Genomic DNA, 16770 nt, shown 5'->3' with positions numbered 1-16770 from the left:
CAAATAACACTAATAAATATTTCTCGGTTTAGGTGAAGAGAAATGAGAACTCTGTTTTTGTGAAAAATTGCTGGTCGTAGCTTTCATCAAGCGTGAACACCTTTCCGGAAGGACTTTTGTACCGAAGCTGTCGCTGCGTCCAGATCTTTTTCACTTTGCTGATGTACATTTTCACACTCTTCAGTCCAAAGGCTAGTAGCGTATGCAGCAGACAGTCCACCAACACCTTGTCCACTGCATCAATGCAGCAATAGGCACACATAATTAGACACCATTGGAACATTGCGATACGATGGTCCATGTCGATGTTTAGGAATTCATCGAAATCTATTCCTTGGAGGCTCGAGACATGCTTTTGACACAGCGTCTCCAACTCCTCGTCGTCGAGGAAAATCGTGCTGCTGCTTTCGTTGCATTGAAGTTCCGGAGCTGTTTCTTCAAGCATAATAGGCGAGTTGTAATATCTCTCTAGGTCTGTGATATCCTTGTGCTTTCGCTGGATAAAGAAAGAGCACGATTCCAGTACTTTCTTCAGCAGCCGCTGAACCACTGGATTGCTAACCTTGCAGCCTAGGAATTGTTCGGACGTCAAAACATACAAGTACAGTGTTTCCAGCCGGATGTTCTGGGTGAAGTCGTAGAACGAAAACCAGCTGTATCGCTCAAAATCATTCTCTAAGGATTCTGAGCTCATGAAAAATTGACGCAATTTTACAGACGTCATATGATAGTATCCTGAGATGGAGAGTTGCGTCTTGTCGGCACCCTTATATAAAGGGTGGTATTTCGAGTCGATCGGAATCATGTACGGCCTTTTGTTGGTCACCACGCGGAACTGTTTGGCTTTGTCTATCACTGAAAAAATATGTGCTATGGTGAACGGATCGATCTTCTCGTTCCTTTTTGCAGCCACAATCTCCTTCGCCACCTCCGCCGTGCCGTCGCTGTACCCCAGATACATCTTGAACCCGCCTTCGCAGAAACTGTCGCCAATGTATCCGTCTAAAACCATTCCCATTTTGCTGAGCTTAGAGAGTGGTCCGTGATTCAGTGGAATTGGAATCCAGGTGGTCAGCTCGTCCAAATCCAAGCTGCTTGCACCCGCAGAGGCTATTCCTGAGGAGATTTCCAGCGAACAGAAAAGGTAGCGTGCGAGAATCAGCGAATCGGAGTCAATGCTCTTTTCTCCCATGAATTTCCCCAGAAATTGTTTTGCTCCGCGAAGATGCAACGACCAGCGATAGTCTCTATTGGAGGACAGATCTGCGGCCAAAATCAAACTTGTGAGCAGCGCAGGTTCCACCTTCTCGTCAGAATTGTCTATGTTCTCTAGTATATCCCTGAGCGACTGAAAACAAACGGAAAGGTAGTGCACACGGTATTTGTCGTTGATATCGATCTGGGTATCGAGCTCGGCGATGTAAGTCTTGTCAGCTTGGCTACCATACTTTGACAAATGTATCTCCTTGTCAATCCGCGCTTTTTCTGTGAGAAAACGGGCTCCCGATGCCAGCATTGCATTGAGTAGATAGTTACTTTTCTGAGCTTCTGCTAGAAAGGTGACAATGAACGGTGAGTCCAGGTAGGAGGTTGCCAAAGGAAACAGAATCAAGTGCACATCCTTCACAAATGCCTGTAGATGCAGTGACTCAAATGTACTGATATGCAGCGAGTTAGCAATCTTGTTCAGGTCTCGCTCATCAAAGCTTTGCCTAAGATTATAGAGATAGTCGTACCGCAGCACCGAATCAGAGGTCAATGAGTTGCTGTCTGAGGCCTGCCTTGCTCGGTTATCAAGCTGGAGACTTGAAAAGTCGTATTCTGGTAGCAATGATTGAAGATCCGTGCTATTATTATCATTCTCGAAATATTCCGACAGCCCAGCTATCCCCCCAAAAAGCATCTCCTGGTTCGCCAACAGATTCGATAGCCCTTCGGTGACAGACTTGTTCGTGTCATCATTTGACTCTGGTTCAGATTCCGGCCTCGATTGAGGCACGAGCTGGACTTCAGGCTTGGGTTTTGTAGAACTGACACCCTGAAATTTGAAGACTCTGTAATAAATGCATTCTGCGCCAATTTTTACACATCGTCCGCAGGTGGGGAATGTCTCGTCGCACTTGACCTTACGCTTTTTGCAGGCCAAACAACCATTTCTTGAGTATTTCTGACGCTTTCGAACAGGATTCTGTTTCTCTGGGGCCATACGATGATTTACGATAAGGATTTTTTTTCCGAGCAAAAATAAATAAATCCATCTAAAATCAGTATAAATATAAAAGCTCCAGCTCCTTAATCTTGGTTGCCGAACAAAAAGTCAACGATCCGGTTGTACCAGCGCTTCACTGGTTTTCCGTGGATGGCCTCCATATGGGCCAGATGTCTCTCATGCGCCTCGACCTCCTCAAGGCCGCTCACCAAATCGACATCCAGCGGATTCACGTATTTGGTCCGCTTGAAAATCTTCCAAAATAGGTATAACCCTGCGTCGACAAAGATCATAAGGTAGCAAAAAAGGAACGTCTCCACAGACCAATCTCCAGGCAGAAAGACCTCGTAGCCCTGCACCCAGACCATGCAAAAGATAGCAAAGAAGGCGGCGATAGAAATGTATGGTTGCCACCACGCCTTGAAAGTAAATGCGTCCCTATCAATGCCCTGCTTCTTGACTGCTCTTCTGAAGTGCAAGTACGTAACGAGAATACTCAGGAAGTTGATCATCTGGGAAGCTGTCACCAGGTTGACAATCCAAGAGAGCACGGTAGCAGAGTTCTCACCCAGTTGGAGAAATGCAAGGAATCCCCAGCACAGCGACAAAAGCACCGCGTAGATTGGCACACCGGCCTTGTTGCAGTACGAGAAGATTCTTGGAGCCTTGCCTTCCAGCGACAATCCGTAAAGACTTCTAGAAGAACAGTAGGTGTAGGAGTTGCCTGCAGAAAAAGCGGCAGTGAGTAGTAACGCGTTCACGATGTGCGGCAGAATTCTCACCTTTAGGTTGTTCATAGCAATAATATAAGCAGAGGCACCTGCGCCAGTGGTTCCCTGTTCAATAGCTGCCACAAGATTGGGGTCATTCCAAGGACACACGGTACCCATGGCAAGACTTCCTCCGACGAAGAAAATAGTCAGTCTGTAGGCCACCTGTTTGAATGCGGATGGAAGAATCTTTCTTGGATTCACGACTTCACCAGCAGACATAGAGACATATTCAGGTCCAGCAATCAGGTACGAAAAAGTAATCAGGGCTCCCAAAAAAGATTGGAAGCGGCCAAGGTCACCTGTGTGGATATATTCCGCGATTGGCGGTTGCCAATTACGGAACCCATAAACGTCATGGATAGGGTTGCCTCCCACCATGGTGACAAAGGTGAACATCATGAGCCCCAGAGCTAGCATCACTTTCCCGATCGACAGCCAAAATTCTGTTTCTCCATAATATTTCACCGCACTGATGTTGATCAGAAAATACAACACGAGCTGTATAGCAATAGGAATGGCAGGAGAGTAGTCGTTTCTCCAGAAGTGGATCAGAGTGTTGAACAGAGTGAGTTCAAATGGAATCAGCGCACACTCAAGGACCCAGAAATTCCATCCTGTCATGAAGCTCAAAGCCTCGTCCACACATCTCTCTGATAATCTGATAAAGGGCGACGGAATTGGCAAGTAGCACACCATTTCTGCGCAGGCTGCCGTGACGGCCAAAATCGGCATACTCCAGACCACGCAGCCCAAAAACAGAGCGAGTGGTCCGCTCTTGTGCAGCTGCGTTGACAGGTTGACAAACAACCCGACTCCAATGGTGCCTCCAATACCAATAAGTTGGATGTGTCTGTTTTTCAGACTTCTGTGGGTGTGGCCAACATCGTAGATATCCACCTCAGAGGAGAGATCCGTCTGCAACTCGTAGTTGAGAACGTTTTTCTCGTCCTCCACCGGTTGTCCGTCAACAGGAGCAGAAGTCGATCTCGCGATTTCGACAGTTCTGCCCTCCTGGGACTTTCCCGCAGGCTTCACAGGAGGAACAGGGACAAAGACGTCTTTTAAGAACTGGGTTACCTTTGACATGAATCAGTTTAGGTCAAGATGAGAAAACGTGACAGAAAGGACCCTTGGAAATTTTTTCGCTGCGTCCCAAGCCTTATATACTTCCGGACGTCTGCAAGAGGGATGTTGTGGCTGCTTCAAGCTATAATGTCCAAGTCCGCTTACAAACCGTTGTTATTCAATTCGATGAGGAATATTGTCACTGATAAGGCAATTACGAGATAATGCACGATCCTATCAGTGATGGAGAGCCCATTAATTGTGAGCTTCTCCGCATTGCGACGTCTTTTCAAAAGTTGGCGTATTACGTAACGTGCCAGATGTGCATGACTTTGGACGGTCGGGGTCCGTCTTGAGAAAATTCTTCGTAAAGACCCATGGACACTGCTCAGCCTCTGAGAAAGCTAGTATATGTAGATGCCTGCTATTCTGCATGAGATAAGATGCGATGTACACGCCTCGCAAAATTCCGACGTCGTCTCGGAAACACTGCCCTGCGATATCTGTCAAACTTCCGAAATCGGAAACTAAGTCGCGGAATCGACAAAGCCACCCCTCGACCGTTTGGACAGCGAGGGCCATGTTTGCGCTGGCCTCGGAACTATTCCGACACCATCCACTCCTATATAAACGGGACTGAGCCTTGTAGGTGTCCGCACGAGCACAATGTCCGAGCTCCCAAAAACTGTTCCTGCTACATGGTACACCAGCGACAAATTCATAGAGGCGGCCAAGCACAAGATCTACAATAAGGGCTGGCACTTTGTGTCTATTGTTAACGCGTTTTCCATGCACCCTGAGCTGAACGACGGGCTGAAAGAGGCGTTGCAACTGGACTTCGTGGGCAACCCATTTTTCGGGCTGTGCAACGTCGACGACCCCTACGCGGTCAAGAGTCTGAACCTGCGGTACGGTGTCTACAAGGACGTCGTAGAAGGATGCACTAGCGAGGAAGAGATAGCCGCGAGGATCGAGAAGCTGGAAACAGTCAATCACGTGGTCACCGAGGGCGGGCTGGTGTTCATAACCCACGAAAGAACTCCCTCGCAGACTCTGGAGGATTATTTTGGGAACGAGCTGGGCCGGTTTATTAATAACAAGGATTTCCGAAGCCGCACGCTGCGCCGCAGACTCGTATATGAGTGTGACTATAATTTCATGACTTTTATTGACGGGTACCAGGAGTGTTTGCACTGCCAGTATACACACCCTGCTTTCAGCAAAGTGTATCCGTTCGAGTTCTACAAGGTTGACATTCACACCAACTTCTGCCGCCACCACTGCAATCCTGTAGGCGAGCAGGACGACGCAGGACTATTTCTGTATTTTTTCCCATCATGCACCCTGAACCAATACGGGGGAGGCATGGGAATTTTCCGCGCGAATCCAGTCAACGGTAACAAGACGCGCATGGAGTTTGAGTATTTCTTCGACGGCAGCGACGAGCAGTTCGAGGCCTACTTCAAGTTTGCGAGACAGGTCGCGCTCGAGGATATTTGGCTGTGTGAGGCCGCGCAACAGAACCTGATAGGTGGGGTGTACCAACGGGGTTTACTACACCCCAAAAAGGAAGTGGGGGTGGTTTACTACCAGTCGCTGGTTCGTGAAAGAATCATGGCTTAACTCCGAGACGTGAAGCTAGTGACTTCACGTTGTGCGACAATGAAATACTACGCGGATGTATTGCACCTGAGTGAATAAAAGGAGTTCCGACTCGGTAGCAAATTCTACTGAGTGACCAATTTTATTACCGAACTAGCCAACCCGGGGGTTTTTTCACAATAGGAAAAAAGGACTCTATTGTTCGATGCTGCTGCAAATCACACCAGAGATAATAGGTCACCGACTTACTCCGCATGCCCTCCCAATGACCTTTTTTAGTGGTTGCGAATGGCTAATCGTTGACCAATGAGTCCCGGGCCTTGGGTGCCGAAGTGGGAATTAGTCGGCACTCGGTTGTGAGAGATTATCCTATATAAACCACAAAATCCTACCCCCCTCTTGCCAATGAAAGGCTTACTCTATTACGGTACAAACGATATTCGGTACTCCGAAACGGTCCCTGAACCGGAGATTAAGAGTCCCAAAGATGTCAAGATCAAAATCAGCTACTGTGGAATCTGCGGCACGGACTTGAAAGAGTTCACATATCCTGAAGGACCTGTCTTATTTCCTAAAAAAGGCACAAAGGACCGGATTTCGGGATATGAGCTTCCATTGTGTCCTGGACATGAATTTAGCGGAACGGTGGTTGAAGTTGGCTCTGGCGTCACAAGCGTGAAACCTGGTGACAGAGTCGCAGTCGAAGCTACAGCGCATTGCTCTGACAAAGCGCGCTACAAGGACACAGTTGCCCAGGATTCCGAGCTTTGTATAGCCTGCAAGAGCGGGTCTCCGAATTGCTGTGCGTCGTTGAGTTTCTGCGGTTTGGGTGGTGCCAGCGGCGGTTTTGCCGAATACGTCGTCTACGGTGAGGACCACATGGTCAAGCTGCCAGACTCGATTCCCGACGATATTGGAGCACTGATCGAGCCAATTGCTGTCTCCTGGCATGCTGTCGAACGCGCTAGATTCCAGCCTGGTCAGACGGCCCTAGTTCTTGGAGGAGGTCCTATTGGTCTTGCCACCATTCTCGCTCTGCATGGCCACCAAGCCGGAAAAATTGTTTGTTCCGAGCCGGCCTTGATTAGAAGACAGTTCGCACAAGAACTGGGCGCCGAAGTGTTTGATCCTTCCAAGTGTGACGACGCGAACGCCGCTCTCAAGGCTTTGGTGCCAGAAAACGAAGGATTCCACGCAGCCTTCGACTGCTCCGGAATTCCTCAAACGTTCACCACCTCGATCGTTGTCACAGGCCCTTCTGGAATTGCCGTCAACGTGGCCATCTGGGGAGACCACCCAATTGGATTCATGCCAATGTCTCTGACTTACCAGGAAAAATACGCTACCGGCTCTATGTGCTACACCGTCAAGGATTTCCAGCAAGTTGTCGAGGCCTTGGAAAACGGTCTTATACCTATGGACAAAGCACGCAAGATGATCACAGGCAAAGTCAACCTGAGGGATGGAGTCGAGAAGGGCTTCAAACGGCTGATCGAACATAGGGAGACAAACGTCAAGATCCTGGTCACTCCGAACGAGGTGTCCTGATGATAGCTATACATACATAATTTAAATACATGTCCTAGAGACCACGCTCTGTTGGAAGGATAGGCAGCAGTGTGCACCATTGTGGCCGACCTCCCAGGAAACTAATCAATAATCTACACATGGACTCAATTACGTAACAGGTGCTGTGCATTAAATAATGCAGATTTTTTTCTAGGTTAATTTATTGTATGTTTCTTGAGCAGGAGGAGATACTAGAGCAATTCCAAAATATCTCCAATTGCCAAATCCCTGTGTCCGAGCAAATTGCTTTGCTAGAGTCTGTGAACTGGAATCTGGAGCTTGCATTGATTCAGTACTGGCAGTTGTATCCAAGAAGGGCGAACTTTGAGAGACGAGACGTCAACATGGCAACGGAGAATTCATCCAATGGTGCATCCAATCAGCGAAGCTGGTTCTCTTCGTTCTTTCGGAATACAGAGCAGACATATGTGCCTCTGATGCCAGGGTCATTCCCCATCACTGAAGAACGACAGCCCTCAAAGCTCCACAGAATGGTCAACACCACTTTTAAATGGCTACTAGACCAGCTAGTGTTATTTGTTGTTGTGCCGTTGTACGTTTTGCTCCGCATACTGGGTCTTGCTTTGCTTGTTGTTGTTGGTGGTATTGTCCCAATCATCATGAAGCTGCATCCAAATAGATACCATGTCATTCGCAAAAACGCTGATCCCGCTGATATGGCTCGCCGCTTTATCGTCAACTTTGACGACTTGATCGGAAACGTGTCTCGTGGAGACGCAGATGAGGAAGAAACCGGGGACCTAATCAACCAAGCTGACATGATGGAAATACAGCGCCCTGATTTCCTTGAGTGTTCGTATTCGCACGCTTTGCATTTCGCTAAAAAAGATGCCAGATGGCTGCTGCTGTACATCCACGGCGAAGACCACCAAGACACTAAGAATTTCATCCAAGATGTGCTGATAAGTCCTGAATTTCTTCACTTCGTTCGAGAGAAGCAAATACTCATATGGGGCGGAGACATAAAAGACAGTGAAGCATATCAAGTGGCTAACCAATTCAAAGTTACCCGACTTCCCTTCCTCGGAATGTTGTGTTTGACGGTCAACGAGACGCCCACAGCTTCTGGAGTGCAACAGTCGGATCCGATCCTGTCTATGGTTTGCAAAATACAAGGTTATATGCCTAGTGCTCAGGTGCTCGCCAAGTTGCAAAAAAACTACAACAAATTCAACCCCAAACTGGAGAGTATCCGTGCAGATGTGCAGCGTCTTCAGATCGATCGCCAGACTCGCCAACTACAGGATCAGGCTTACGAAAATTCGCTCAGAAGAGACAGAATGCGCAGAATGGAGGAGGCCCTTGTACAAAGAGACCGGCGGGAACAAACACGGGCCGCCACTCTGAGGGAGAAGTGGTTGAAATGGAGAAAGTCTACGTTGTTGCCAGATCCAGAGCCCGCGAACGCCGCACGGATCGCTATCCGTCTGCCGGACGGGAAACGAGTTCGGCACAATTTCGATAAGACCGCTAAAATTGAGGAGATATACGCTTTTGTCGAATGCACCCATCTGAACGACGTGGAGATTTCCGACTCCGACACCCTCGAACGGCCCATTGGTTACGATCACCAGTACAACTTTGATGTCTATACAGTGTATCCACGAGAGAAAGTTGCCGTGGACGATGAACTAAGTATCGCCGATTCCCAGCAGGTGTATCCTGATGGGAACTTGGTTGTCGAGCTGAATAGTGAAAATTAATGCGTTGGTTGTGTTTTCTTAGTCCGTTTCTTAGCCTTCTTCTTGTCTTTCTTCTTCAATCCTTTGAGTCCGCTTTTGAGAATATTGGCATACTCGTTCCAAAATGTCTCCAGCCGGTCAGGTACGATCTCTGTGCTCAGCTTCACTCTTTTCGACTTATCTTTGTTGCCATCGGTCACTCTGACCAACACCGAGTACGATTCTTTCCCAGATCCAGCTGCACCTTCTATATCCTTCGTGATGTCATACGAGAGTCTTTTTTGCGTGATGTATATGGACTTGCCGCTGTTCTTCTCCAGCAGTGCACTCACTTGTTTGAGAAACTGGCGTTAGCAATACGATACTTTAATTCTTACCTCCTGGTTCTCTAACCTCGTCATGCTGAATATATATATATTATTTTTTTGACGATATTTTTCGCGCATTTTTTCAAGCTCTATACAAAGCGATCATCTTGGAAGCCAGTCCACTCGGAACACCATAGATCGGGTCCAGCGAGCGCACGTGGTTCGCATCCGAAATGTCTGTTATGCTCGGATCTAAAATCCGGTGTCCAATGTATTCGCCAGCCTTATACTCTTGGTAGTGCTGCGTCATGCTCAGTCCGCAAAGGACATAGTTCGTATGATAAAAATCCGCCCGAGTAGACGGCTTATCGCGCAGACCAGCAGGCTCATCCTGGCAACAGCAGAGAATGTAATTTTGCAACTGGATACGATTGAGAAGGTCTCTTTGGCCAGTCGCTATCTCGAGTAATGGTGTCAACCCCCCGACCCAATGACTGTAGCATCCGTCAACGAGCTTGTTTGTGCGTCCACTGAGTCCTCCCTCCAGACTGTACTGTCTTTGAACAGTCCAGTTGATCAAATTGTCGAGATCAATCACAGATGCTAACTCTCTAGGAGATTTTAGTATCGACAGTGCTGCCACAGCACAAAAAGTGTATCCTCCGTGAGCTTCATCGCCAGGAAAGCCTGAAAATCCACCCTCATACGTTTGGCAGCTGGCCAGCCAGTCAATCGCCTTGTACGCAAGCTTGTCGTCCAGGATATCCAGAAGAGAAGCAACACAGATCGCACAATAGACGGCTCTGGCGTCTGCTTCTCCATTGTAATGCATGATGAAAGACCCGTCAGGCTGTTTCATTTGTTGAAGCCAGTTGTATATTTTGGACCTGTCAAGCTGGCTAGCAGCTTTGTAACTTTTGCTTACCGTCAAAGCCAACAAGCCGGCATATGTCGCAGCCATGTGGGCCATCTGACCATTTCCTCCGCCGATTGCCCCCGTATCGGCATCCACACATTCAAGAATCTTGTCGCCAATTTTGTCGGACAGCTCTGAGTTTACTTCCTCGCCGAGAAGTGCCTTAGAGTTCACAAGCCAGTAGATGATCCATGGCTGAGAAGCGTCCAGAGCTGTAAATGGAGCGGGCAATGGGCGGTTCAAGAATGTGTCAATGTATTTGGAATGTCTCTTGCGTCTAAGGATAGGAAATTCGCTCTTATCTTTGCCTAGAACGTCCTCATATATTTTAAGGATGTCCATTTCAACCTCCATTTGGCTCTCTATCGTTTTAGAGGCCGGCTCCTCAATGCGGAACTCATCCACCTGATCGCTCGCCTGAAACAGTTCTTGCAACGTATCGTAGTTCAGGCTGCTCTGTGCCATTTGCGCTAAATAACGTGCAAGAAACCGAATGCGGGCCGCTTTCTTTCGGCTCATACAGATGTTTCAAAATTTATTATCATTGCACAGCCGTAAAGTTGTGGAAATAGTTCACGCCAACCTGTGAGAGCTGCCCAGATCCACAGTACACGGGCCTTTCTGCGATAGCCTGATGCAGATTGTATATATTCCAGGCTGAAAGGTGGGAAAATGAACAAAGTAGCCGTATTTTTCGCTGACATTTTTGCATTCCTTACGGAAATTAGGAGATTGGATTGAAAAGTCGAATGCAGCGTGGCTCCTGATTCTTATTGTAACGCGGGAAGGTTTCAGGACCGTAAACTGGTGTTCGCAGTTTTCTGAATCTTGAAAGGTTTTCGATTGCGTGAAAAGTCCCAGGCTTGTGGATAGTCTAGTCATAGTCAGCGGGCCTTCGCTATTGACGATTAATTTGAATGGGCCGAGGGTTGAAGGGTCCTTGGTTGATACTATTGCGATGTATCTTGCCTTTGGGTTGAGCCTGGTTTTGAAGATGAATCCTGACTGGTCGTATTCGAGTCGTTGGCCGCCCACAAGGGTTTTTTCGTCGAACTTTGTGACAAATCTGTCTGAAGTCTCAAATAGCAGGACATTAGCTACGCTGTTAGAAAAAAGACCAATTTCGGTCTTACCATCTGCACCAGTAATCTCGAATTGTGGATTGTCAATGTAAGTGGGATACAACCAGCTGCCACCAGCTGTCATGGGCGTCCATTGATCCGATACTTCCTGGATATGTTTGTACTTGAATGATGGTCTTCCTACCGTTAACTCGTGCTCCGAAAAAAAATGCACAGAGTATCTTGTTGGAAACGTACTGTTTGCAATAAGCACGCCAGTCGCTCGTTGACCTGGGTTGAGATGAAGTCTTGACAATACAAAACGTGATTTGTTGGTCGGACTTTTTGCTATCCGTTTTGCGTCTGTCAGCGTCCAGAGTTTTTCGCCTTGTGTATCAAACCACTCGGCACGCAAATATGTCTCTTGCTGGTTCAAATGGCGCTCAAAAAGAACATAGACCGTGCTGGGGTGGTTGTGATTTTGTAAGCAAAATTGTGGGTACTCAATCGCTCCCAATGCGTCCTTGTATACCACATGCTTGGTGATCTTCGAAAAATTATTTAGCTTCCAATTGAGATAGAGGACGTTAAACGGGTAAAGATCTGACACTTCAATGTCGCGTCTCGCAAGATTCCATGGGTTTCTCAAGTGTAACTTATAGCCATACTGCGCTGAATCGTCCTTTTCGATGCCCAGAACCGAATAATCATGATTAGGAGCAAGATTGAAGCGGCGACACTCTTCTGCAGAAAGATTGGAAGTCCCTAAACCCAACACAAGCTCTCCACTGTTGTGTTTTCGAGCAATTTGTTCCATCTTATTTCTCGTGAGATCGTCAATTTCCACATACTCGGGAACGTAGCCTGTAAGAATAAACGTATCAATGCCGATATTGGAACCCCTGAAGTCTGATAAGTGAGAAGCATTATGGATCTGGAGGTATGCTTTTTCCACGATTGCAGGCCACAGAAGCTCCGGATTCGTCGAGCTTTTCACGTATCTGGATTGATCACCCGGAAGTGAAGAATCTGTCCACACCACTCTTTTGCATCCATTGAATCGTAGTGTCACTGCGAATCTTGAGGTATTGCTATCTGTATGAACCAATGACAGGAGGTCAAATCCATGGCTGGCCGCTGTTATCAAGGATGACACAAAGGAGCAGTTTGCTAGTGATTCCTGGTACAGGTCCTCAATTCCATCCGTACTAAGAATAAGCGAATTAGTTGAACCCGGGGCAACGATAAGGCTTACTTGTTCATCAAATGGGTAATAAAAATCAGTTTGCTTTGAAAATATCCAGCACATCTTTTGGTCAGGAGTGAGAAACGGTCGACCAGACTTGAGATGATCGTAAAAGCCCAAAAGCTTATTCCCCATGCCTTTAATTTGCTCGGGCATGGATCCAGAGTCCATCACAAGCTGTAATTGTTTGATCAGACTAAGGCACTCTGTTTTGACATGTTGTGATAGCGCATATCGATAGAACAATTCGTTGAGTTTTGTTTGTATTGCCTCTATCTCTGAGTATACTTGATCCATACTTCAGGGCTTAAAATTAATTTTTCGAGATTATTAAGTTATCTATCAAATCTAAACTTCTCCCGCCCCAAAAACAAGCTTCATGCCACGCTCCAAAAGTCCCTTATTTTCCTTTTTTGCAGCTTTCGGGACATTGATAAGACCGGTCCCATCCTTGAGTCTAAATTTGCCGTCTTGACGCTCCTCATGATTGCCGCCCTCAGCAGCAAAAACGCAAGAAAGCTCTATCTCTGGTAATTTTTGGTCGCTCACAAGCTTAACCAGCGACATAGAGCACCCAATGTCTTGATTGTCTGGAATAGACGTTCCTAGCAGTTTCTCTAGAGACGATCTTGTGTAAGGGACCACCCCTATCACCGAACCAGATGCACCTAATTTATTGTTATCACGCAAAGCACGCACGGCGGAAGCCGAGTTGTCGTATGTGAATTTCACCCACTGCGGCCCAATGAAAACGGGGTAGTTCTTGCTTTGACTCAGAAGCTTACGCTGGTTAAAATCCTCCATTATGGTCCCGTATTTTGAAAATTGCTCCACAACCGAGGCGAACTGCGAATCGTCATATCCATACACTATAACAGCAGTCTCTCTTATCGTTGGTTCTGCATCCTTTTCGTTGTCATTTAGTGAGTCTACCTTGCCAACGGAGAAGGGGAGATCTGGGTTTGCCGACTCGCTAGATCCGACTGGAACCCTGCTTCGTTGGACTCTGTTGAAAACGTTTCTGTAACTATTGGGGTCGGATTCAAACTTTCCAAAACCTGGGCTGTTGATCAGTAGAGCGTTACCAGAATTTTCATCGTTACTCATGCGGTCATAGAGGGACACCTTTGGAGGAAGGTCTTGGAACTCATCTATGGATGTCGTTTCGTGGTCAGCAATGACAGAATCACCTGCAAACCGTTTCCTTTGGACGCCAGACTGGAACGGCAGCGCCGGCTGGCTCGAGCTATCAGCATCATCGGTCGTTTCACCCAGAAATTTGCTTGTTCTTTTGATGAGAGTAGTTGGTATGCTTCTCTTCTTTGTTCTTGTGCCCGTTCCACCTATAAGTGATTTGTTACCTCCCGAACTCAACCACTCTGGCTCTTTGTACAGGTCCTCCTTGAGCTTGTACTTCGAGAAGCGCGACTCCTGTGAATCAGCAGCTGATATCTGAGACATATTTATAAACAAAGTTTTTTATGAAATTGATTTAAAATGTAGCTAGTACAAAATGAGTTTAGATAATGCTCATACAGTTGACATTCCAACGCCAATCAATTCCTTTCACTAGCTGCTCTCTTTTGTTGAGACAGAGCTGCAAGACTACGTGAGCACCTATGATTGCTGATAAGAAGAGGAGGGACTGCCTCAAAAACGGGTTAGGGGGTCAGTGTCATCGTTCCGTCCTCAGCAGACTGGTGTCACACGGCTACGATTAACAGATCAGAACTAAGGATCATAAGCCGCTCGCTTGATACTGGCCAAGGGTGATAGAGCTGATAGTTGAATCAATGACCGCGGACACTTAAACCTCTATCTTCTATATAACCTCATCCTCCAGCCTGACTTTGTGTAACCTTATGCACCGTTCGCGAATTCTATTCAAAAATGTTATAAAGGTAGCTGATTAAACTTCCGGCAAATGACCCCACGTAGGCACCTGTGAGCAACGTGATTGGCCACTGTTGCCAGTCCCTATCCCAGTCGAGCGGAATAGGAATCACACCCAACCAGCAGCCCACCAGTGCGCCCATAGCCTGCAAGTAGACCTGATTCTTATAAAATGCTGGCACTTGAAACGTGAGCAAGCGGATCCACGTATCTCCTGCGTCTGAGTCTGTGAACTTGTAGGCTAAAAGAAGCGGGAAAATTGTCAGGAACGACAGATGCAAAGCTAGAAAGGCTGTTTCCTCGGTTAGGGATCCGATGGGAGCCCCAAAGACCAGCAGGATAACGAAGATTGGAACTGCGGCGAAGCCAGATATTATAGACGAAATCACCAGGTACATGAGCTCGCCGCCGTTTGGGCTTCTGAGCTTTCTTGCCTTCTTTTTGTTCTTTAGTGTGGCCAGTGTCATTAGTCCAAAACCAAACTGAAGTGTTAAAACCGCGAGTGCTGACGAGCGCAATGCCGATATAACTTTGGAGCTAATATCGTAGTGAAAATACAGAGCATAGACGACAACCAGAGAATGGAACGGAAGAAGCACGAAAGCAGGAGACGGCTTTGGCAGCTCGCGAAGTTGAGGTTCATCATCAGCAAGATTGAAACCTGACTCTCGAACAGGCGATCCCGGTTCTGTACTGGGATTGCGGTCGCTCAAAGAAGGACTGTTGCGAGAGAAGGAAACGGTCTTCTTGACCTTTTTTGGTGTGGCCGACATGGAAGTCAGTTCGAAATGTTTATATCAAGTGGGAACTCTTTATTGGTGCGTGCCGGTTCACACGTTAAAAATATATACAATTGAATCTATAAGTTATTTTTCAGGCAGTGAAGAGTCCAGATTAGTCTTTCTGGCAATAAAGTACTTCTCCAAGAAAGTGAGCTCGTCAAACTCTAGAACATCTCCTGGCCTCTTGGCCACAATCGTCCACGTGGTGCCAAAATGAGATCGTTTTTCCTGCGTGATTTCCAATCCAGATGCATCCACCAACTCTCCGATGTCGAGATTCCATCGACAGCCCCATGTTTCCGAGTGTTTATGGGCCCTTCGGTCAAGCTGTTTGTTGATAAAGTCGTAAGAGCCACGCCCGTGCTCCAAAAGCACAATTCTTCCTCCCGGCTTGAGTAACTTCATCATATTTTGCAAGGCTTTCACTGGATCCTGGTGAGAACACAATCCGAAAGTCTCAATGATAGTGTCGTATTTCACTTGCTTGTCTCCCTGAAGGTCCAACAAGTCTTCAGCTTTGCCAACAACAAACTTCACCTTTTTGAAAGCAGGCCATGTTTCTGTAAACTTATTGTACGTCACACGCATCATCTTGGCAGAGGTATCCAGAAACGTGTAGGATTCTATTTTCGTAGGGTCCAAATATTTGATGTTTCTTCCCGTTCCACAGGCAACTTCCAAAACGTCACCCTTGCAGTGGCTCATAAGCCATTTCCGCTTTGACCCCATGAACGACAACATCTCCTCGGTGGAAATCTCGCTGTCGTACTTCTCGGCAACGTTGTCATAGAAATCTGTCAAATCCTTAGCCGGGAGAATGCATTCTTTGTAAGAGGTATCTAAAAGATGCTCAATATCTTTAGGCTCTGGATTGAAGTAGTCGTCGGGCGAAGTATGTGTCTTTTTCCATTCCTCTTTGAGTTCGTGATACGCCTTCAACTTGGCCATATCCGACGTCCGGATCAGGTCCCCACTCAACTCCCGCAATCTCAATTTCTCCCACTCACTAAGCTCTGCACCGGAATCTCTTTTCTCCAGCAGTTCCTTCTTCTCCACATCTCTTTCATACAGTTTGCGGAAATACCTTATACCGTAAACGAAGAACACCACATACAGCGCAAGATAGTACTTGGTGGCCTTTCTGTTGAACTCAAAGGTGTCCACAATGGCACCATATTTTTTGATCCAGGAACCTGAGTTGATGGCTTCTTCGTACTTCCTCTGTTCCTCCTCTGCCCTAAGCTGCTCAGGGGTCTTAACTTTTCTCGTCTTGTACCGAAATTCCGGCTTGCCAGAGCTCCGAGCAGCATTACGAACAAAAAGCAAACCAGCGCGTGGATATATGAGAGACTTCTGACCAGGCATTTTGCCCAAAAGTCTCAGGCTCCCCAAAAACATGGCCTTTGCGAAAGTCAAAATTTACCAGCTTTTTTTCTCACGTTTTTTTAAAAAGTTCATTGGTAACTTGAAGCTCTTGTTTATCGATCTACTGTCATTTACAAAATCAATAGCGATTTTCAGTTCCTTTCAGCTGGACCTTGTACAAATTCATCATTGAAAACGCATTAAACCTTTAGGGTTTGATATCGACGCTCGAAACCGTACAACGAGACCAACACGAAACACCGTGCACAATAATAAAA

At 47.0% G+C, this 16770-nt stretch overlaps 11 protein-coding genes across 11 annotated transcripts; 3 read left to right on the top strand and 8 right to left on the bottom strand.

The window, feature by feature from the left end:
* Positions 1–28: 28 nt before the first annotated feature.
* Positions 29–2206, bottom strand: KL928_005159 (uncharacterized protein; the record flags this gene model as incomplete). Its single annotated transcript, XM_043205937.1, has 1 exon — positions 29–2206. One exon carries the CDS (start codon positions 2204–2206, stop codon positions 29–31), a length of 2178 nt encoding a protein of 725 aa, XP_043057399.1.
* Positions 2207–2292: 86 nt separating this feature from the next.
* On the bottom strand, positions 2293–4068 carry KL928_005158 (uncharacterized protein; the record flags this gene model as incomplete). The annotated part of the gene is made up of 1 exon (XM_043205936.1): positions 2293–4068. The coding sequence occupies one exon, from the start codon at positions 4066–4068 to the stop codon at positions 2293–2295; it is 1776 nt and encodes a 591-aa protein (XP_043057398.1).
* A 234-nt stretch (positions 4069–4302) lies between these two features.
* Positions 4303–4629, bottom strand: KL928_005157 (uncharacterized protein; the record flags this gene model as incomplete). Its single annotated transcript, XM_043205935.1, has 1 exon — positions 4303–4629. The coding sequence occupies one exon, from the start codon at positions 4627–4629 to the stop codon at positions 4303–4305; it is 327 nt and encodes a 108-aa protein (XP_043057397.1).
* Positions 4630–4713: 84 nt separating this feature from the next.
* Positions 4714–5670, top strand: KL928_005156 (uncharacterized protein; the record flags this gene model as incomplete). Its single annotated transcript, XM_043205934.1, has 1 exon — positions 4714–5670. One exon carries the CDS (start codon positions 4714–4716, stop codon positions 5668–5670), a length of 957 nt encoding a protein of 318 aa, XP_043057396.1.
* A 384-nt stretch (positions 5671–6054) lies between these two features.
* KL928_005155 (uncharacterized protein) lies at positions 6055–7197 on the top strand (the record flags this gene model as incomplete). The annotated part of the gene is made up of 1 exon (XM_043205933.1): positions 6055–7197. One exon carries the CDS (start codon positions 6055–6057, stop codon positions 7195–7197), a length of 1143 nt encoding a protein of 380 aa, XP_043057395.1.
* Positions 7198–7385: 188 nt separating this feature from the next.
* Positions 7386–8942, top strand: KL928_005154 (uncharacterized protein; the record flags this gene model as incomplete). The annotated part of the gene is made up of 1 exon (XM_043205932.1): positions 7386–8942. The coding sequence occupies one exon, from the start codon at positions 7386–7388 to the stop codon at positions 8940–8942; it is 1557 nt and encodes a 518-aa protein (XP_043057394.1).
* A 429-nt stretch (positions 8943–9371) lies between these two features.
* KL928_005153 (uncharacterized protein) lies at positions 9372–10610 on the bottom strand (the record flags this gene model as incomplete). The annotated part of the gene is made up of 1 exon (XM_043205931.1): positions 9372–10610. The coding sequence occupies one exon, from the start codon at positions 10608–10610 to the stop codon at positions 9372–9374; it is 1239 nt and encodes a 412-aa protein (XP_043057393.1).
* Positions 10611–10718: 108 nt separating this feature from the next.
* On the bottom strand, positions 10719–12749 carry KL928_005152 (uncharacterized protein; the record flags this gene model as incomplete). Its single annotated transcript, XM_043205930.1, has 1 exon — positions 10719–12749. One exon carries the CDS (start codon positions 12747–12749, stop codon positions 10719–10721), a length of 2031 nt encoding a protein of 676 aa, XP_043057392.1.
* Positions 12750–12800: 51 nt separating this feature from the next.
* Positions 12801–13913, bottom strand: KL928_005151 (uncharacterized protein; the record flags this gene model as incomplete). The annotated part of the gene is made up of 1 exon (XM_043205929.1): positions 12801–13913. One exon carries the CDS (start codon positions 13911–13913, stop codon positions 12801–12803), a length of 1113 nt encoding a protein of 370 aa, XP_043057391.1.
* Positions 13914–14332: 419 nt separating this feature from the next.
* Positions 14333–15118, bottom strand: KL928_005150 (uncharacterized protein; the record flags this gene model as incomplete). Its single annotated transcript, XM_043205928.1, has 1 exon — positions 14333–15118. The coding sequence occupies one exon, from the start codon at positions 15116–15118 to the stop codon at positions 14333–14335; it is 786 nt and encodes a 261-aa protein (XP_043057390.1).
* Positions 15119–15211: 93 nt separating this feature from the next.
* On the bottom strand, positions 15212–16525 carry KL928_005149 (uncharacterized protein; the record flags this gene model as incomplete). The annotated part of the gene is made up of 1 exon (XM_043205926.1): positions 15212–16525. One exon carries the CDS (start codon positions 16523–16525, stop codon positions 15212–15214), a length of 1314 nt encoding a protein of 437 aa, XP_043057389.1.
* Positions 16526–16770: the final 245 nt, after the last annotated feature.

The sequence above is a fragment of the Ogataea angusta genome (assembly GCF_019207475.1).
Source record: "Ogataea angusta isolate 61-244 chromosome Unknown 61-244_NODE_13_length_294202_cov_90.480228, whole genome shotgun sequence".
In the NCBI taxonomy this organism is placed as follows: domain Eukaryota; kingdom Fungi; phylum Ascomycota; class Pichiomycetes; order Pichiales; family Pichiaceae; genus Ogataea; species Ogataea angusta.
Note: the sequence above shows the minus strand (reverse complement) of the source record. Positions and strands in the feature narration are given on the sequence as shown.